Here is a 17,608-nt window from a genome sequence, read left to right as displayed (position 1 = left end):
CGGTTATTCCGATACCATCCGACATTTGCCGATGTTAAACGATTCATTAAAGTCCTTATTCTCACATTTAATTGATTATCAACATTAAGTGATCACTGCCGTATGAACACATCAAACTATGGATGCATTTTATTTGATCGTGCTTTTCTTAAACTTGAATGTAAAACAGAATGAAAGGTTATATTTATTTGATTTGTTGAGAATGCGTCAAAACAGGGGAGTGTGAAATTACCTCTAAAATTATGAAAAAGTATCGTGTAACATGCACTTTGAGTTAGAAGTGAACTTAAACGGAATTTACATATATTTGTCTCATTTAAATTGATACACCTTATTAATATATTATTGGAATGGCTTTTAACTTATTCAATTTCTATATCATACAATATTCACGTTTAATTTATAATAAACTAGAATGTTTAGATAATGTATAAATATCTTGACATAATAAATCAATAAGATTTTGTGCTTTATTATAAACACTTTCTCCAAAGTGGATTATATCTGCTCTATTTTTGCTGATAAGAATGAAATTATGATGTGGAAGTAACTGTAATTCATCATGTATCTGTTATTCATTATTTTCAGGAATTTCGGATTGTTCCTCGAGTTTATGGTGCAACAGAACATATAATTTCTTTTCCCAGACCAATCAAAGCCAGATACGTAAAATTAAATGAATCGCTTGCAAATCCAACACTTGAACAACGACGCTTAGATTTTATAGTTTACGGTTGTAAATTGACAGGTAAGTATAAAGTTTAATGGATCACTTTCTTCTGACAAATTGAATAATTACTGCAAACATTTTGAATGAAGCTAAGATTTCAACATTGCGATGGTCATATCTTTACTTTTCTTGTTGCTATTTACTAAGTTACATTTTCATTTGGTTTCGGTATCTTTATGATAAATGTGTATTACAGAGAACTGGTCTGTTTTGTAAACAGGTATCATTGAGTTTACCAGCAACAGTATATCTGAAATGCTACCTCTAGATCAAGAATTGCGATCCGGAAACTCATCTTCCATTAGTAATACAAGTGTTGAGGAATGTAAACATCTTTGTAAATCAAAAAAAGGTTGTAGTGTTGCCAGTATCAATGAAGAGAAAATTTGTTATCACTACATGGGTAGTGAACTTGGGATATGGAAAAATACTAAGATTACAAACGGCAGTCAATGGTTTGCCAAGCTACAAAACAATGGTATGTCATTATTTCGTCATGAAATAACTTATTATTTTTTCACCTGTCCAATATAAGCGGTTGATATGTCTGTGGCAGTATACTCATGTGCTTGTATTGTATTTTCTTAAAAAGATTTTTTTTTTGTTATTTTTCGAACAAAGGCCTCATACAGAAAATGTTTGTACGCGTAAAAGCGATTCTCAATGTTATTTGTCTTTAAGTTTTAACACAAATATAAAAAATGATTGAGCTCAAACATTTTAATTAAGCATGTACTGTATAAATTGACTACCTATTAAAATATGAAAAAAGAAACAGTAAAATAATGATTCGGTCAGAAATGATATTTTAATGATTTCCAGGTCAAGTTCGCTTATAGGTCACTTGGGTTAAAAAATTAGTTCACACAGCCCGAAAATAAAATAAAACTTGTAAACACTTAAGAGGTTATTGTTTAATCCGAAATATCCTGGACATAGATCAGAAATGTTGTTTTGATGATTTTTATGTCAAGTTATATGGTTTACCTGGGGTCAAAGAAACTAGGTCATACAGCCCCAATATGGAAAATCTTGTTAATTCTCTACATGCTAAGAGGGGTGTTCAAATATGAATGCAACTAGGAAAATATCTCGCTTTAGACCACGTTTGCACGAACAATGTATATGTATCGCCTAGATGGTTGTGTAAGCTCTCAATTGATACAATACATGTGTACTTCAGTTCAGTCTAGCTTTGACAATTGCTCGATTAACGCTATCTACTCTAAAAGGGATGATTTAAAAAGGTCTCCTTTCATTGACCAAATACGGTCCTATATCAAGAACAGCTGTATTTTTCGTATATAGACGAAAGACATATTAAATGAAATATGTCGTGTTCATGGTAACAATGAACTTTCTTATTCATCTGTCACACGATGTGATGTAAGAAATTCAAAAGTTGTCTGGATTCAGTAAAATATGCAACCCATGCACACAGTCCTAAAAATGCTTTTCGCAAAAACATTTTAAAAAGGATTTGATTGCTACTGATGTAAAATTTACTACTAAGTATATCTCTAAATGCGTTGGTTTCCCTGTACGAGCCGCTAGTACAATTCTCCGGTATGATTTAAAATAAGAAGGATAAGTGCCAGATGGATACCTCCTTACAAAAGAACAAAAACTTGCTCGGGTAATAATCTCCAAGCAATTGTTGAAACAGTTCCCAAATACAACACCCGACCTTTCGCAATTATCATAACTGGCGATGAGACATGGGTTCACTTTTATGAGCCCAAGAAAAAGATACATAACAAAATATGGTAACCAAAAGAAGTCAAAGACCTTGCATAGCAAAACGCACAATGAGCGCCCAAAGGTCATGTGTATAATTTTCTTTACAAATCAAGATTTTGCTTTTCTAATTGCCGTACCAAAGGGTAAATCTGTAAATGCCAAGTTTTACTAAGGCAAGGTCCTTCATAAAATAAAAAAAAAAACGTCGACCAGCAAATAGTCTCCATTTTGCCAAGTAGTTGCATGACAATGCTTCGTCAAACAAAGCGGCCGCTGTACGAGAATATCCATTGTTTCATCATCTTTAAGTGACATTATATCCAAATTTGAAGTCAATCAGACATGAAAGATATGAAATGGCTAACTTATCAAGTTTTATCAGCAGTTGTCATAACGTTTAATGTAGAAATAAGACGCTCGTTAAAAAGTTGAAAGTTTGTGTAATTGTATTCCTAATATTGATAACCCACGCCGGAAGAAACTCACTGGTTTCAAGCATTGAATATTAAGATAGTATTTATATTCTACGTGGGCTGTATGATAAGTTCCTAGGCTCTGGCTATAATTTCTTTATTTTTAATAGGATCTTTCTAATAATTCATCGTTATGAAACTGCATACTTAAAAAATTAAATATGTCTGGTAAAGGTATTTACATAAATAACAATGATCAGTTAACATGTATATCTAACCGACAACATTTATTTCCTCTGGATTTTCCCAATTTTGAAAATAAAACGTTTTTCTGCAATCATATTTGAAAACTTCAAGAAGTAGCGTCATTCGGAACTCTCAGTGTTTAACATAATATTTTGTTAACGTTATCGTAAAATAACAGGATAGTGCAATGGCTTTGACATAAGTACTTTGACGAATAATTTGAACGCTGTATGCTGTGAAGTTTTTGTTACAGAAACAGTAAGTAGAAGTAGAGGAGTCATGGCATCAGACAATTATTTGAAAGTACCACCAAACATTAAACCTTGTACAAAACTTGACTAGGTTTAGGTCTCACACGTGTCATTTAACACTAGGTCAACGCGCCCGCTTAAGGGGTCAATTCAACAGTGTTTGAGATCATTGTTCTAGAATTTGAATCTCTAGTTCACTCTCTTTATGATCCAGCCCCGAGTGTGTCCACTACTAAAGCGTCAACTTAAAGGACAACGATTTTGATTAAAATGTGTTCCAGCTCATTATTGCTATATTTTTTAAATAAACGTTCTAGAAGTGGATCTCCAAGCAGAAAATGTATGTCCTTTTGGCTACACCGAAATGTATGCGCAGCTTAAATGATATGACATTATCTGGCGTGTTATAGGACGGCGTGCTGCGGGGTACGTTGATGTACTGTGTTTAAACTACATTAATACATAACATGTCTGATTGATTTATATTTTCTTTTTGTACTAAGTCATAAATGAACTTTTTTTGTTTGCACATAAATTAATTTGATACGGTACTACGACGTTACTACTTCCCATTAAACCAGTCTACTTACTTATCTTACAGCCTTCGTATGTTTAGATAACCCGACAAAAGCATGGCGGATGCGTTCCCCTGTAGGCACCCTCCCTCAGAGTTTTTTTCGTCCATCTTTTGTTATTTGGTATTAAATTCTCTATTCTGATTGCTTAGGACAGGCAATATACGGATATAAATGGCCAAATCAATTCACTTGTATATATGTCACCGAACGGCAACATGATTAATATAAACATGATTTTCTGATATATTAAATCGCATTCGTTGAACATGTAAAGTTGCATTTCTACTCGGCTCAAACAATACAAAAGATGAGAAGATTTTTTTCTTTGGAAATGTGTCAAGGATATATAGCTTACGCAATAAGGGTGCGTTAACTGGAGATTCTTGGGATAAACAATGCTTGCACTTGAAATAGCGCACTACAAGTTTACGTTAGAGTAGAAAAAGAAAATTGAAATAAACTTTAGTAATTTAAGGAGGACTTTGAATAAAAACAAATTTCTGAATTTGCATTGCTTATTTTCAACGGTTAAATTACTTTCCATATCAATATAACAACAACGTTACTCGGGGCATAACAAGGTTGTATAAGGATTATCATCACGATAGGAAAATGATTATAAACTGAAAATTATTCGAAAAAGAAAATATATAAAATTACTCAGCAATATTAAGGTGAATTGATGACACCATTTTAACATGTGTGTTTCACGCAAAATAGCATTTCAATGCAGGTCTATTTGTGGAAATAATACCAGGATTTTGATTTTGTTTCCGTATTTTTTTTTATCATTTTAACAAGTGAATTATCTTTTTGCTATCAACATGTGTTCTTGTTAACACAGTATCTATGGTATTATTTCCGAGGGCTTACCAGAGAGAATCGTTTTTTGGAAACGTACAGTACATAGATGATGTCTCTATAATAACATCACCCAGTTACCCTCTAACGGCAATTTTAGACAATGATATACTATGGATTATTAATTTTGCACCAGGACAGTTTGCCAAATTTGTTTTCACAAATGTTTCACTATCTGAGGTATGCATTTGATTTTTTATCACTAACACATTAGGTTCTAAAACCATTCCAATCTAAGTTAGTAAATTCATTATTTTATCATTTGTAATATTTACGTTTTGAGTTAATAATGGTCTTTAAAATACCTTGTAATTGAGGCTTCTTAACTAATTTTGAGCTTGTATCACTTTAAAGTCAATATCGTTTTGTAAGTAATCATTTGAATACTTTAAGCTAGACCATGGGTAATGCATTACCTCCACTATGAAGAGTATTCAAAAAGACTAAAATCACTTGTCAACTACAATGAAATTGAGGGGCATGGGTTCAAAACCCAGAAGGGGTAACTTTTTTTTCTTTCTTTTTTTTCTTTTTCACATTTTTTATGTATCTCTCAGATCCCTTGTGGAAGAAAAAAGTGTTTCATTTGAATTATATAATTATTATAGGTATTTATTTGCTGAATAATGCCAAATTTTATAGCAAATATGATACCAGATATTTTCAAAGTTTAATAAAATAAAAACTACACGGTAAAAGTATTTTATATTTCGCATGATCAACCAATATACATTTAAAAAAATTTAGGCAAATTTTGAAAACAGTCCCTCATTTTGGTAAATTTTAGGGATATTTTGAATAAGGCTTTTATAAAGGGAAATGGTCAAATAAGTGTTTAAAGCGGATGGGGTAGGGCAACATTTTTATACATATGAAAAACATTTTGTTTAGAAACAATCATTTTGCTTGTGTAATTTGTTACCTGAATGTCATTATTTGTTTCTTTACAAAGAGCAATAGGAAAACATTTTTCATAATGATGATATTGTAGATTATTTAAGTTTCCTCATTTCTGAAAAATGCCCTTCTAATAGCAAAGTTTTAGTTCAGAAATATATCCATAACTCATAAACCACACGGTAAATTTCATTCAAATTTTGCATACAGGTGACATTTAAGGTATATAACTGTCATATGTTGTCAATTTTACAGTTCCTTATAGTGCCCATTACCCATGGTCTACCTTAAATGCAACTAATCTGTTATTGAATATGGGGAAAATGTTAAATTACAATTTGTGTCATGTAACTGACTTGACGTTTTTGGAATTTTAAAAGTTCTCAAATCCTACTGTAAATGAAAATTCGATTTGTTAGTTAACCTTACATGATTTTCATTACAACTTAATTGCGTGATGTAAGTATATTTTCTTTATGCTAATTTACTGGTAAGGTAATCGAGTTATTTTGTTTAAAAATTGATACGTTATATATATTTTTTTACGCAGTGTGAACTAATTGTCAAAACATCGAAATATGGTAACAAAGGATTTAGCATTGACACGCGGTACAACGATAATGTATTTGTATTAGAAACAGATGAAAACCTGTTGTTCTTATCAGCAATGCCAAAGACAACGACATTGACACCAAAGATAAAATTCCGGGCAATTGTAACTGCTGAGGGTAAATTAAAAATTTTCTTTTTCGAAATAACTTGCAGTATTATATTAACGATTTTTGTTCTAATTCAAAACATAGTCCATTGAGAGCTTCCTTCCAAGTTGATATTTGTTTTAATAATTTAGTTTAATTTACAACTCCGGCAACATGACAAAGTTAAATTCGTTAAGTCATTAATCAAATTTTCCTTTGTATCTGTCCTGTTTGCGTTTGTATGAATGGATTTAATCAGTTTTACGCTTTTGTATTTATCTAATGCTGTCCGTTCAGTTTTAGAATATATTTCTGGTACTTTGGAACGAAAAGGACAGTTACCACGTTTTTGATTCTTCTTTTTTTACAATTGATTTGTTTTTGTCATAAATGTTGTATTAATGACCAGCCATAATAATTCATTGTACATATTGTTTGTATATTTTTAAAGTGCCACCTAAGGATAATTACTGTGAAATTTGAGAAAAATGTTAAATGCGGCTACAACTGGGATGTAGTTTAAAGACATAGTAAATCACAACGTAAGAATGACAATGAACATCTTACTTTCAGAATACACTAAACTTTAGTCTTTTTGTGCTTAGGTTATCTAAAAGTGAGAGTGTTTCCCTAGATGTATTACAAGTTAAAATACATATGATAATATTGCCTATATACTTGTCTGTCATAAAAATGTGCTCAAATGACGGACAGACACGGCTTTTTGTCATTATTGCCTAGTGCATTGGTTCATCACTATGAATATTTTGTTCATAAATGCTTTACAAGTGAGATAGCCACACTATAATGACATATAACATAACACTACAATGAGCTGTCATTCAGGCAAATGGAAATATGATAAAGTGACCAGGCTTTGTTTTTCTAATTTGATTTGGCCTGAAGACAATTTAGCAGAAAATTTGTTTGATAACACAAAGTGTAATGTTTATGTGTCTGAAGAGTTCGTACCATAGTTTGACATAAATAATAATACATTTTTAAGGAGATGAATAACAATCTGTAAGATATTCCTGAAAATTCTTTTTCAAATCCAGTGTTCTTATATGAAAAAATCATACATGACCAAAGTTCAATTAAACACTTAAATCACGTTGCGGCTTGAAGAGATGTGAATTTAACGAGTTGTGAGGATTAATCTAAACTGCAATTTTTAAGATAAGATAAGATAAGTAAATTCTATTATAGTGCCATTGTGTTATGTACATACATAATGAGGATATATATTTATTTTTACAACACCCGGCAACGTTGGACCTGCTAGTCATTAAATGATTTAAACACTTCCAAAAAAACATCATTTACATATTATTTAATTTTACATAAATTCACATAGTTATGAGTTTAATATGCTCTACGTCATACTAACAACATCTGCATAAGTGAAATAGGAGGTATACGAGCTAACATATGTTATCTAGTCACTTTAGGTATCAAATCACATGTATATATATATAGGTTTGTGAAAAATATTTGCATCTGCAAAATACCTTTCAAAAACACTGGATCCAAAGAAGGATACAAGAACGTGGAAAAAAGCAATAAATTTGGAGAAAATAAAGGTTCATACAGTGCTAAAGTATAAACACCCAAGTACTTTCGGCGTATTATGCATTCATCAGGGGTGTATTACATGTATAATGTGCACACAATCGAGCACAAAATCTCAATTCGTGTGTACTGTATAGTATCAAAAATTGAACTGAAACACAGTCGCTAGAAAGGTGATAAAATTACATCGATTATGAATAGACCGTTATTGAATGGTCATTGTGTAGTACTTTACAAAAGAGAATATAGCCTGCGGTCAATATGGCATAAACTCGGTTAAATATATCGTTTAAATGAAAAAAATATATATAAACTAAAAAAATAAAACTTCACATATAAGGGCGTTTTGTGTTTTTATTACTATAGGTATGATGTAACAGTATGGTGTTATATGAAGTGGAAATTTACGATAAGGTGAAAGTATGATGTTATATGAAGTGGAAATTTACGATAAGGTGAAAGTAAAAACGAAGCTCTCAGACAAGATATATATATATATATATATATATATATATATATATATATATATATATATATATATATATATATATATATAAAGATAAAAACAACAGATATGCCAACATTACCCACAGGACCTTGGTTTTGCGATTTGAATGATTGCTGTCAGAATATAATGTATATATTCGTATATATATATATATAGTGTAAAAACTATAAAATTGCTCTTCGTAATGCCGAAAGTACTTGGGTATTTATACTTTAGCACTGTATGAACGTTTATTTTCTCCAAATTTATTGTTATTTTTTCCACGTTCTTGTATCCTTCTTGGTATCCAGTGTTTTTGAAAGGTATTTTGTAGATGCAAATATTTTTCACAAACCTATAGATATATATATATATATATAGTATAAAACTTTTAAATTGCTCTCCGTAATGCCGAGCTGGCAGAGCAATCTAAAGGGGCATCATTGCACTGCTGGAATGCTAAGCTGGCTAAGCAATCTAGCGGGGCTTTCTAATATATATTATAAAAACTTTAAAAATGCTATCATGTTATGCCGAGCTGGAAGAGCTATCTTAAAGGGCTTTCCAAAATTTAGTGTATTAATTCTCTGCTGGTATGCTCAGCTGGTTAAGCAATCTAGCGGGGTATTCTTATGTATAGTGTAAAACCTATAAAATTGCCCTCCGTAATGATGAGCTGGCAGAGTATTCTAACGTGGCATGACAAAATAAAGTGTATCAATGATCTGCTGGAATGCTCAGCCGGCTAAGCAATCTAGCCGGGCATTCTTATATATAGTGTAATAACTATAAAATTGCTCTTCTGTAATGCCGAGCTGGCAGAGCAATCGAGCGGGGCATTCCAAAATATAGTGTTAAAATGTTCTGCTGGTATGCTCAGCTGGCTAAGCAATCTAGCTGGGCACCCCAAATATAGTTTAAGAACGCTTTGCTGGTTTGCTCAGCTGGCTAAGCAATCTAGTGGGGCATTCCAAAATATTGTGCGAAAAATGCTCTATTGGTATGCTCAGCTATTAATAACCAGCTGAGCATACAAGCAGAGCATTGATACACTTTATTTTGTAAAGCCCTGTTAGATTGCTCTGCCAGCTCGGTAAACACGAGAGCAATTTTATAGTTTTTACACTATATTTTAGAATATTCCGCTAGATTGCTTAGCCAGCTGAACATTCCAGCAGTGCATCGATACACTATATTTTGTAATGCCCCGTTAGATTGCTCTGCCAGCTTGGCATTACGGAAGAGCCATTTTATAGTTTTTACACTATGTATAAGAATGCTCCGCTAGATTGTTTAGCCAGCATACCAGCAGAGTATTTTTACACTATATATAAAAATGCCTAGCTCGATTGCTTAGCCAGCTGAACATACCAGCAGAACAGTTATACACTGAATATAAGAATGCCCACCTAAATTGCTTAGCCAGCAGAACATACCAGCAGAGCATTTTACACTATATTTTAGAATGCACCGCTAGATTGCTTAGCCAGCTGAACATACTAGCAGAGTATTTAACATTATATTTTGGATGCCCCACTAGATTTCTTAGCCAGCTGAGCATACCTGCAGAGCATTTTACACTATATTTTGGAATGCCCCTCTAGATTGCTTAGCCAGCTAGCATTCTAGCAGTGCAATGATACACTTTCTCTCTTAATGCCCCGTTAGTTTGCTCTGCAAGCTCGGCATTACGGAGAGAAATTTTATAGTTTTTACACTATATATAAAAATGCCCAGCAGTGCATCGATACACTTTTTTTTTGTATTGCCCCGTTAGATTGCTCTGATAGCTCGGCATTACGGAGAGCAATTTTACACTATATATAAGAATGCCCCGCTAGATTGCTAAGCCAGCTGAGCATACCAGCAGTGCATTTTTACACTATATATAAAAATGCCCAGCTCGATTGTTTAGCCAGCTTAGCATACTAGCAGAGCATTTTTAACTATACCTGTATATAAAAATGCCCAGCTAGATTGCTTAGCCAGCTGAGCAGAGCATTTTTACATTATATTTTAGAATGGTCCGCTAGATTGCTTAGCAAGCTGGGCCTACTAGCAGAGCATTTTTACACTATACTTGGGATGCCCCGCTAGATTGCTTAGCCAACTGAGCAATCAAGCAGAGCATTGATACACTATATTTTTGGAATACCCCGCTCCATTGCCTTTTAACTTGTTCTTGTGAGTTCGAAACTAATTGTGGAGGTTACTCTTTTATTTGCATTTTAGTTATACAAATTTTAAATTTTCCAAAGAAACCTCTCCTGGACGCTGTATTAATGCCGAATCACCTGTATTTAAGAAAAAGAAAATTAATCACAATTTTTGAAAACGTATCTTGCTATCGGTAGAGATCTATCCGCTAATTGCATGTCTACCTTTATTACATCAATTTCCGATAATTCCGTTCTTGCTTAGCTCTTCTTTAACGAGCAAATTTTATTGTATTCATTTTCTTAATAAGAAGTTTTAATCGGTATTTGAAATAAAGTATAATTTCTCTCTAAAATGAAAATTTGATTTTAAAATTATATTAAAAAAGTTAAGCTACGATATTTTTGCAAGTATGGTATGCGTTTCGTTCAGTCATTTAATCCGTGGAACTTGTCGTATTGCGTTACTTTATCGTCGATGAGAACAGAAGGAATATATGTTCTTAAAATAACTTATATATTTGAAATACACTATCACTCTTTTCCATAATAAACTTTGAATATTCGATATCGAGTTATGAATGATAAAAACTACAAATAATATTGTCAATTAGGTGTCCGTTTTGAAAAGGCATTTTACGCTTGGCACCGTTAAACTTGATACAGGTATAAGCGAGGTATGAATTGATTCAATGGCATTGTACAATCTTTTCAAAGATTTAGGTCAGATTATCGCATTGATTTTTTTCATAGACTTAAGACATTCCTTAAATTTGAGCATTTATACTATAATGTGATTGTTCTATGATAATGATGAATGCCTGACACATAAACATTTTATATTCTTTAGAAAATGACTTTAAAGGGGATTACCCCCTGTTTATATTGTAATTTTCTCTGCTCTTTCCACCACTGACATATTTTTATATTTTTATTATTTTTAAATGTAAATATCAAGGGAAAATGGATCCTTGAGAGCAAGGAAATAATTCATTTCAACAAAAAAAAAATAGTTATTCTTTTTCTAATTAATTCAAATATTTTTAAACTCAAAACTTCATACCAAAGGGTTATAAAAAATGCTTATTTGTGCAGCATTAGACAATAGTTCACAAATCTGGTTGAACAAAAATCACACAGGTGTATCCGACAGAGGCCGAATTTTATATACGCTGAATTTTATTTACTGTGAATTTGAAAACCACCAGAGACTTTTGATTCTTTCTTGTGGAAAACCTATCAAGCTAGCTCCAAAAAGTCGACGGGTCTCTGCCATTGCAACATTTGAGGTACTTGCCTCCTGTTGAGAATACAGAGTGCAAAATCAAAACCCAAAAAGGAGTCTAGTAGAACTACAGTTTACTAAGAGCGTATAGCCAAAATGAATTTTGTGAATCGAGTTCAAAGACATCTATATCTTTGCCAACAAATATAAGGATAATATTCAATATATAGGAGAGTAAAAGAAATTATATCTTATATTATGATGAATTAAGTAAGATGTTCATGTTTATCTGAAAAGTAGCTTCTGCAATACAAACATTCAAAACTCCGTCGTATCATATCGTACAAATCATTATTTCCTTGGAAAAAAACATATCTCTGTTTAATGAAGTTTTGTGAATTATGCAAAATTATATTTTTTAAAATTCATGGTAAACTCTGAAACGAGTATACAGTAGAATTGAGGTAAAAAACGATGGAATTAAGCAAAATGAACTGCGTCGTACCATCAAAATTCATTAAATTTATTGCCGGCTTCAAGTTGCAAGTTCGCAATAACTTTTGTTTTATAGAAATATTTGTGCAAGCAGTCTACACCGAATGAAGCGGAAAACAGTGGAGAGTGTTAATACATATATCTTGATTTCAATCATTTCCAACAAAAAGCGGAATAAACAAAAACATTCTTTTTTTGTTCTAAGATTGCGGCGTTTGTTTAGGATACGACGTAGTTCTGAATCCCAAACTTGAAAAACTTTACAGTTTAAGCTACCTACTTAGGTACACAATGATCTGTTCATTTGTTTCCTGGTCGAAACCTATTTATCAGTATAAATATATTCATTAAATTAAGAATGTAATGGAATATGACGTTATATATTAAACCATACAAACTAAACAAAAATTTAGCTTTTTATTTATTTTCTTCCAGACACTCCAGCCTGTTTTTCACTACATTTAAATGGACTATCCAATATTAGACAAGAACTGTGCAATAAACCAAGTATGTTTCTTGTATCCCTTTCTTATTTGAATCAACCATTCAAGTGGGAAGAGTTCGAAATTCAAGCCGGAAAACATCAAAGCATTGTCATCACCTTCATTGATGTCCGCATAGCGTGTTTTAGATATATAGGCCTAGGTAAGTTAATTCTAATATACAAATCTATGTTGTTGTTATTTTTTTATTTCTTTTTGTAAATGAAAATTGATGTGGTTCTTATGTAAAGCAAATGCATATTGGTTACACAGTAACTGTTTATGTTCAATTTGTCTTTTTACTTTACTTAACACAACAATACTTTCATGTTTGAATATGTTTAATTATTTTGTGTAAGCTCTGCAAATGATGGCTATTTACCAAAAGATTTTATTGGTATCTACTCTCGCTTTCGTTCTATGTTAAAAGATCGTTTGAATATTAATCCTTCTATTATATCTATTTCTGGAGACAAGTGGTAGCCTAATAAGGATATACTTTGGTCCATATTTTAAATAGTATTATCTGTAGTAAAGCCCCTAATAGCAGTCAAACATTTTTTGCGGTAACGAGTTCACGTTTGGTATCAATAAAGGGCAAAACATTTCTTTGATAATCACTTAACGTTATTTGTCCTTCTGACCTGATACAATTTTACTCCGAACAGTATAGGTCATGTGAATTATATATAAATCTGACGAAGTAGTTGTTAGTTTAACACAAAGGCTTCTTGCAGGTTTGTAACTATTAGATTTATTCTGATAAGCTTTCTCGCTCTTTGCGCTTTTTCAATATTTTCTGCGTAAGGATAGACGAGAAACAAATGGCTATTTACGGAGATTCACTGACTTTCTTATATAATAATTAAACTTCGATAAGAATTATTTCATGATTGGTCAATTGCAACTTCACTTCTTTGTGTCTGAGCCCAACAACGGGCTACATTACCAATAAAAGTTTATTGTAATGAAACTGTTTTTATGATTAACGATGGAATAGTCATAATTATGCAAGCCATTCGCCTTTTTGGAGGCTTTTCATCTGTACCATTTTTTTTAATTTCTATTCAACATGGTTTTTACAACCATTCTCTTCTATCAGAGTTAAGAATTAAGTATTTGACGAATTAATATTTAACATTCTTTACCTAAAGGTAAGGTTTCGAAACATACACAGGGCGTGAATTCATCATACAAGAAAATTCAAGCATGATATTAAGCTTATCAAAGCAAATTCAGTACTTTTTGAGTAATCACAATATATTGGTATTTAAGCTATATTTTAAGTATTTTTGTTGAAATGACAATCATATTTTTCACTTTAGGAAAAAAAATCTACTTCCTTATAACTATATTTCCATATATAAGTTTATTAAAAAATATTTTGAGTACTTTTTGAGTTCACACGGGATTTAGACGGACGTACAGATGGACGAACGGAAGACTTATAAGTCTTTTTATCAAATTTGACCAGGAATATTTCCCTTTTCTAGTAACTGTCTCTGCTTTTCTATAGAACAACTAAGAACTTAATCACTGTGACCTATATTAATTTTTTCATTCCTATATTCTGAACATAATATATATCTGAGGTAGTGTCTTAACCGAATACAATTCTGGATAGTAAAGCCCCCTGCCCAACTCCCATGCACATGCCAGAAATTATAGTATGTTCATGTATTATTTCAGTTCCACTTCTCTATTCCATTAAACAAGTATCTGAAAAGAAAACACATATATAATATGGCCGCCGCCACGAGAAAAGGGGCACTCTGGCAATTTTTGACGATTTTTATTTTTTATTATAATCTTGTAGAAATTTTATTTGTCTGTGTAAATCTTTTTATTTTATGTCGATATTCGAATTTTTAAGTAAGATACAGCGATTAAACTAAACACACCTTAACTAAAAATTTGCGACATCATCATCAAATTTGTATGACTGAAATACTGTTGGAAAAAGGCGTAAAATGAAACAAACAAACAAACAAACAGCGTGACGTCAAACGTAATTCCAACGAGTCTTAGTAATAAATAGTGACAAAGGGCTTCAGATAAAGAAAAAAATGTGTGTTTTAAACAAACACTATTTTATTGTTTGTTATAATGCACGCTGAAACAAAACAATCAACTGTTTCTTTTTCAGTTCAGATTAACTTAATTTTAATATCACAACGTTCATTCCTCAGCAAGTCGGGGACAAGTCTCATCTTGGTGCGCAGGACGCACGTATTTCCTAACGTGCCGGTAAAGGTATTCTCGTCGTTGACGACTTAAACCAGCTGGCTGGATAGAATCGGGAAATGATCCTTCTGGCAGAACAATGTTTCTCCTCATCAATGGAACGCGGATTTCGTCACTATTTGACCTTTCTTTGACAAATATCGCAGTTTTGTCTCCGGCTGTAAATCTGAAGCTGTGGTACTTTTGAATTCCTTTCAGCTGCAGAAAATATCTCGTCAGATACGATTTCCAGTCATACCTATTATAAAAAATAAACGACTTAAATGATTTATTAAGAAATAAAATATGTAGCGCGACTCAGCACTACAATAATCATTTAGCTTAATACGTCCAGCCTGATCATTAAGCCTACTCAAATTGAAGATTATATGCGACATTGTAAAAAGTAAAACCAAATAAGAAATTCAACGTTTAAATATCAGTATTTAATGCAAAGCTGTGCTCTATTTTATCTTTTCAATATTTTACCAAATTTCTATTACTTTAAACGCATACTTTAATATCGTGAATAGCATGAATCATCATTACGTCAGTAAATCTTATCGATGTATTATATGGCCTTAATTAAAGTGCGTAACTTACAAATACACCGATTCTCATATTAGGAGACAGATTTAAGAATAGAGTTAATAAAATTTTTGTCAATATAAAAAGGACAATTTACCAAGTCCATGATTGATCGCCATTTGCATTTCGGTACAGGACAGCGAAATTGTCTTTCGCCGATTTCTCAACGATGTCCGCAAACTGGCTCAAACTCTCACAATCCGATCTTTTAAATAACTTCTTAATCCGCCCGAACCCTCCATCAACAAGACATCTAAAATAAATGTACAGTATATAATTTTATATTTTCTCCGAATGATAAAATAAGCAAAAATTTTACTTTTTTTATAAAATGCACCAAGTTAGCCAGTTTCAAGCAAAAATCAATTTCTTGCTTGAAAATTCATGTACGTGGCATAGGATCGTACACTTCATTACATATGCAAATACTTTACTTTTGATATAATCATTATCCTCTTCAATACGAAAAATAATAGTTTTAAATTTGTATCTCAATACTTGAGAAAATGTATTTTAACTAAATTTCGACTCTGTTTTTCATGTGCATCAATTAATGTGTATTCATACTTGTCCTTTATTCGAAGGAATTGAATTGTTCATAATTTGATAAAACTAATCCTTTATGAGCGTGAATAAATGTTTTTAATAAGATTTCATCTCATGAATTTTTCTGCAATGGAATGAAGGGACGCTTTACCATTAATTTAATTAAGTAAAAAAACATGAAACTTACTTTGTATGTCCAGGGATAGCCATAAGTAATGTTATATTTTCATGCAATCCAATATTTATTCTCCAACTCAGGTATGCCAGCGTGAATCTATTTTTGTTTTGAGCTGTAAATAGAAATATAAGATTTTTTTAAGATCAGGTTTTTAAATCAAGTCTTTGTTACACTGATTTAGAAAGAGGAATATTCGCGGTGTTATAAATGATACAATGAGCTCATACGGTATAAAACGATACTTTACTCAATAACATACCTCCACAATTATCAGCATGTAGATATAGACCTTTTTCTCCAAATCCATAGTTAGAGAGACTGTGGTGAAGCATACTAATCACTGAGTTTGGACCGTGAGTTCCGCCACCATCTAAACCTGTGCAGTATATATGAACATATTGTTTTAACAGGTAAGATAGAAATTGCGTACAAAATAATTGTTAAAAGAAATACATACAAAATACTGTATAATGAATTTATAATGCATGAAGTAATGCAAATACCTATTGACTGATCCTCGTCTATCAAGTAGTTAAACTGTTATCCTGTAGAATCTACCCGTTTTCCGAACATGTTTATTTTTCTACCGGTCACAAAATATATTGGACCCATTTGCCGGCTATGATGTGGTATTGTAACGCACTGGCTGTAGTCAAACGTAAAGTTCACCTAAAACAACGAAAATTTGTAGTGCTATTTGTTTTACATAATGTACTCGTATGATGTATTTTCAGTCATCATTTTACAAGTTTAAATATACAGAATCGTCATGTGTTGCTGAAAAATAAAGTCATGGTTCAAATTTCAATGAAAAAAAATGAAATTCGTACATGAAAAAAATAATGATTAAACTAATCCTGGATTAGATGAATGTGCTATCAAACATAACGATTTTATTTATCAAATTTAATTTTACAAATGTACCAGCATTTATTTCCTTCTTTATTCTCTTTCATCACTTCATCTTTCATTCATACTGTAGCAATTTGATAGTTCATTTGTGGTATTTGATTATATTTTATCAAGACATAAGCTACAAATAAAGTATACATACAATAGATTAGTGATTTATTTTAAAAAGTAAGATTCATAAGAAGCGATCGATTGTAACTATTATAGCAACGTACTTTGTTTAAATCTGCGGATACTGGAGTTACTGGTCTGTCATGTCGTCTATGAGTTGACATTTCTTCTCTTGCCTGGACAACTGCTGTCTGATATACTTCTCGTTCAGCCTTTGCA

At 31.9% G+C, this 17,608-nt stretch overlaps 2 protein-coding genes across 2 annotated transcripts; one reads left to right on the top strand and one right to left on the bottom strand.

The window, feature by feature from the left end:
• Nucleotides 1–588: 588 nt before the first annotated feature.
• On the top strand, nt 589–13,339 carry LOC132717238 (uncharacterized; the record flags this gene model as incomplete). Its single annotated transcript, XM_060700668.1, has 5 exons — nt 589–748; nt 951–1,208; nt 4,803–4,999; nt 6,267–6,444; nt 12,785–13,339. Coding segments are annotated over 5 exons (1,062 nt in total), but the record flags the coding sequence as incomplete, so codon positions are not given.
• A 1,670-nt stretch (nt 13,340–15,009) lies between these two features.
• On the bottom strand, nt 15,010–16,979 carry LOC132717239 (uncharacterized). Its single transcript, XM_060700669.1, has 5 exons — nt 16,870–16,979; nt 16,626–16,742; nt 16,376–16,478; nt 15,740–15,895; nt 15,010–15,313 (listed from the first exon to the last, which is right to left on the bottom strand). The coding sequence occupies exons 2-5, from the start codon at nt 16,696–16,698 to the stop codon at nt 15,010–15,012; spliced, it is 636 nt and encodes a 211-aa protein (XP_060556652.1). The 5' UTR covers nt 16,699–16,742; nt 16,870–16,979.
• Between the last annotated feature and the right edge of the window lie 629 nt (nt 16,980–17,608).

The sequence above is a fragment of the Ruditapes philippinarum genome, unplaced genomic scaffold (assembly GCF_026571515.1).
Source record: "Ruditapes philippinarum isolate M1 unplaced genomic scaffold, ASM2657151v2 ctg13916_1_1_1_1, whole genome shotgun sequence".
Lineage (NCBI taxonomy): Eukaryota > Metazoa > Mollusca > Bivalvia > Venerida > Veneridae > Ruditapes > Ruditapes philippinarum.
This window is presented reverse-complemented; position numbering and strand designations above follow the sequence as displayed.

What these genes read in the sequence shown, in the direction of transcription:
- LOC132717239 (XM_060700669.1), bottom strand. Translation starts at nt 16,698, where the DNA reads ATGCTTCACCACAGTCTCTCTAACTATGGATTTGGAGAAAAAGGTCTA. An exon ending in ACATGCTGATAATTGTGGAG is followed by an intron (nt 16,479 to 16,625) that starts GTATGTTATTGA and finishes TTCTATTTACAG; the next exon opens with CTCAAAACAAAAATAGATTC. An exon ending in GCTATCCCTGGACATACAAA is followed by an intron (nt 15,896 to 16,375) that starts GTAAGTTTCATG and finishes CATTTATTTTAG; the next exon opens with ATGTCTTGTTGATGGAGGGT.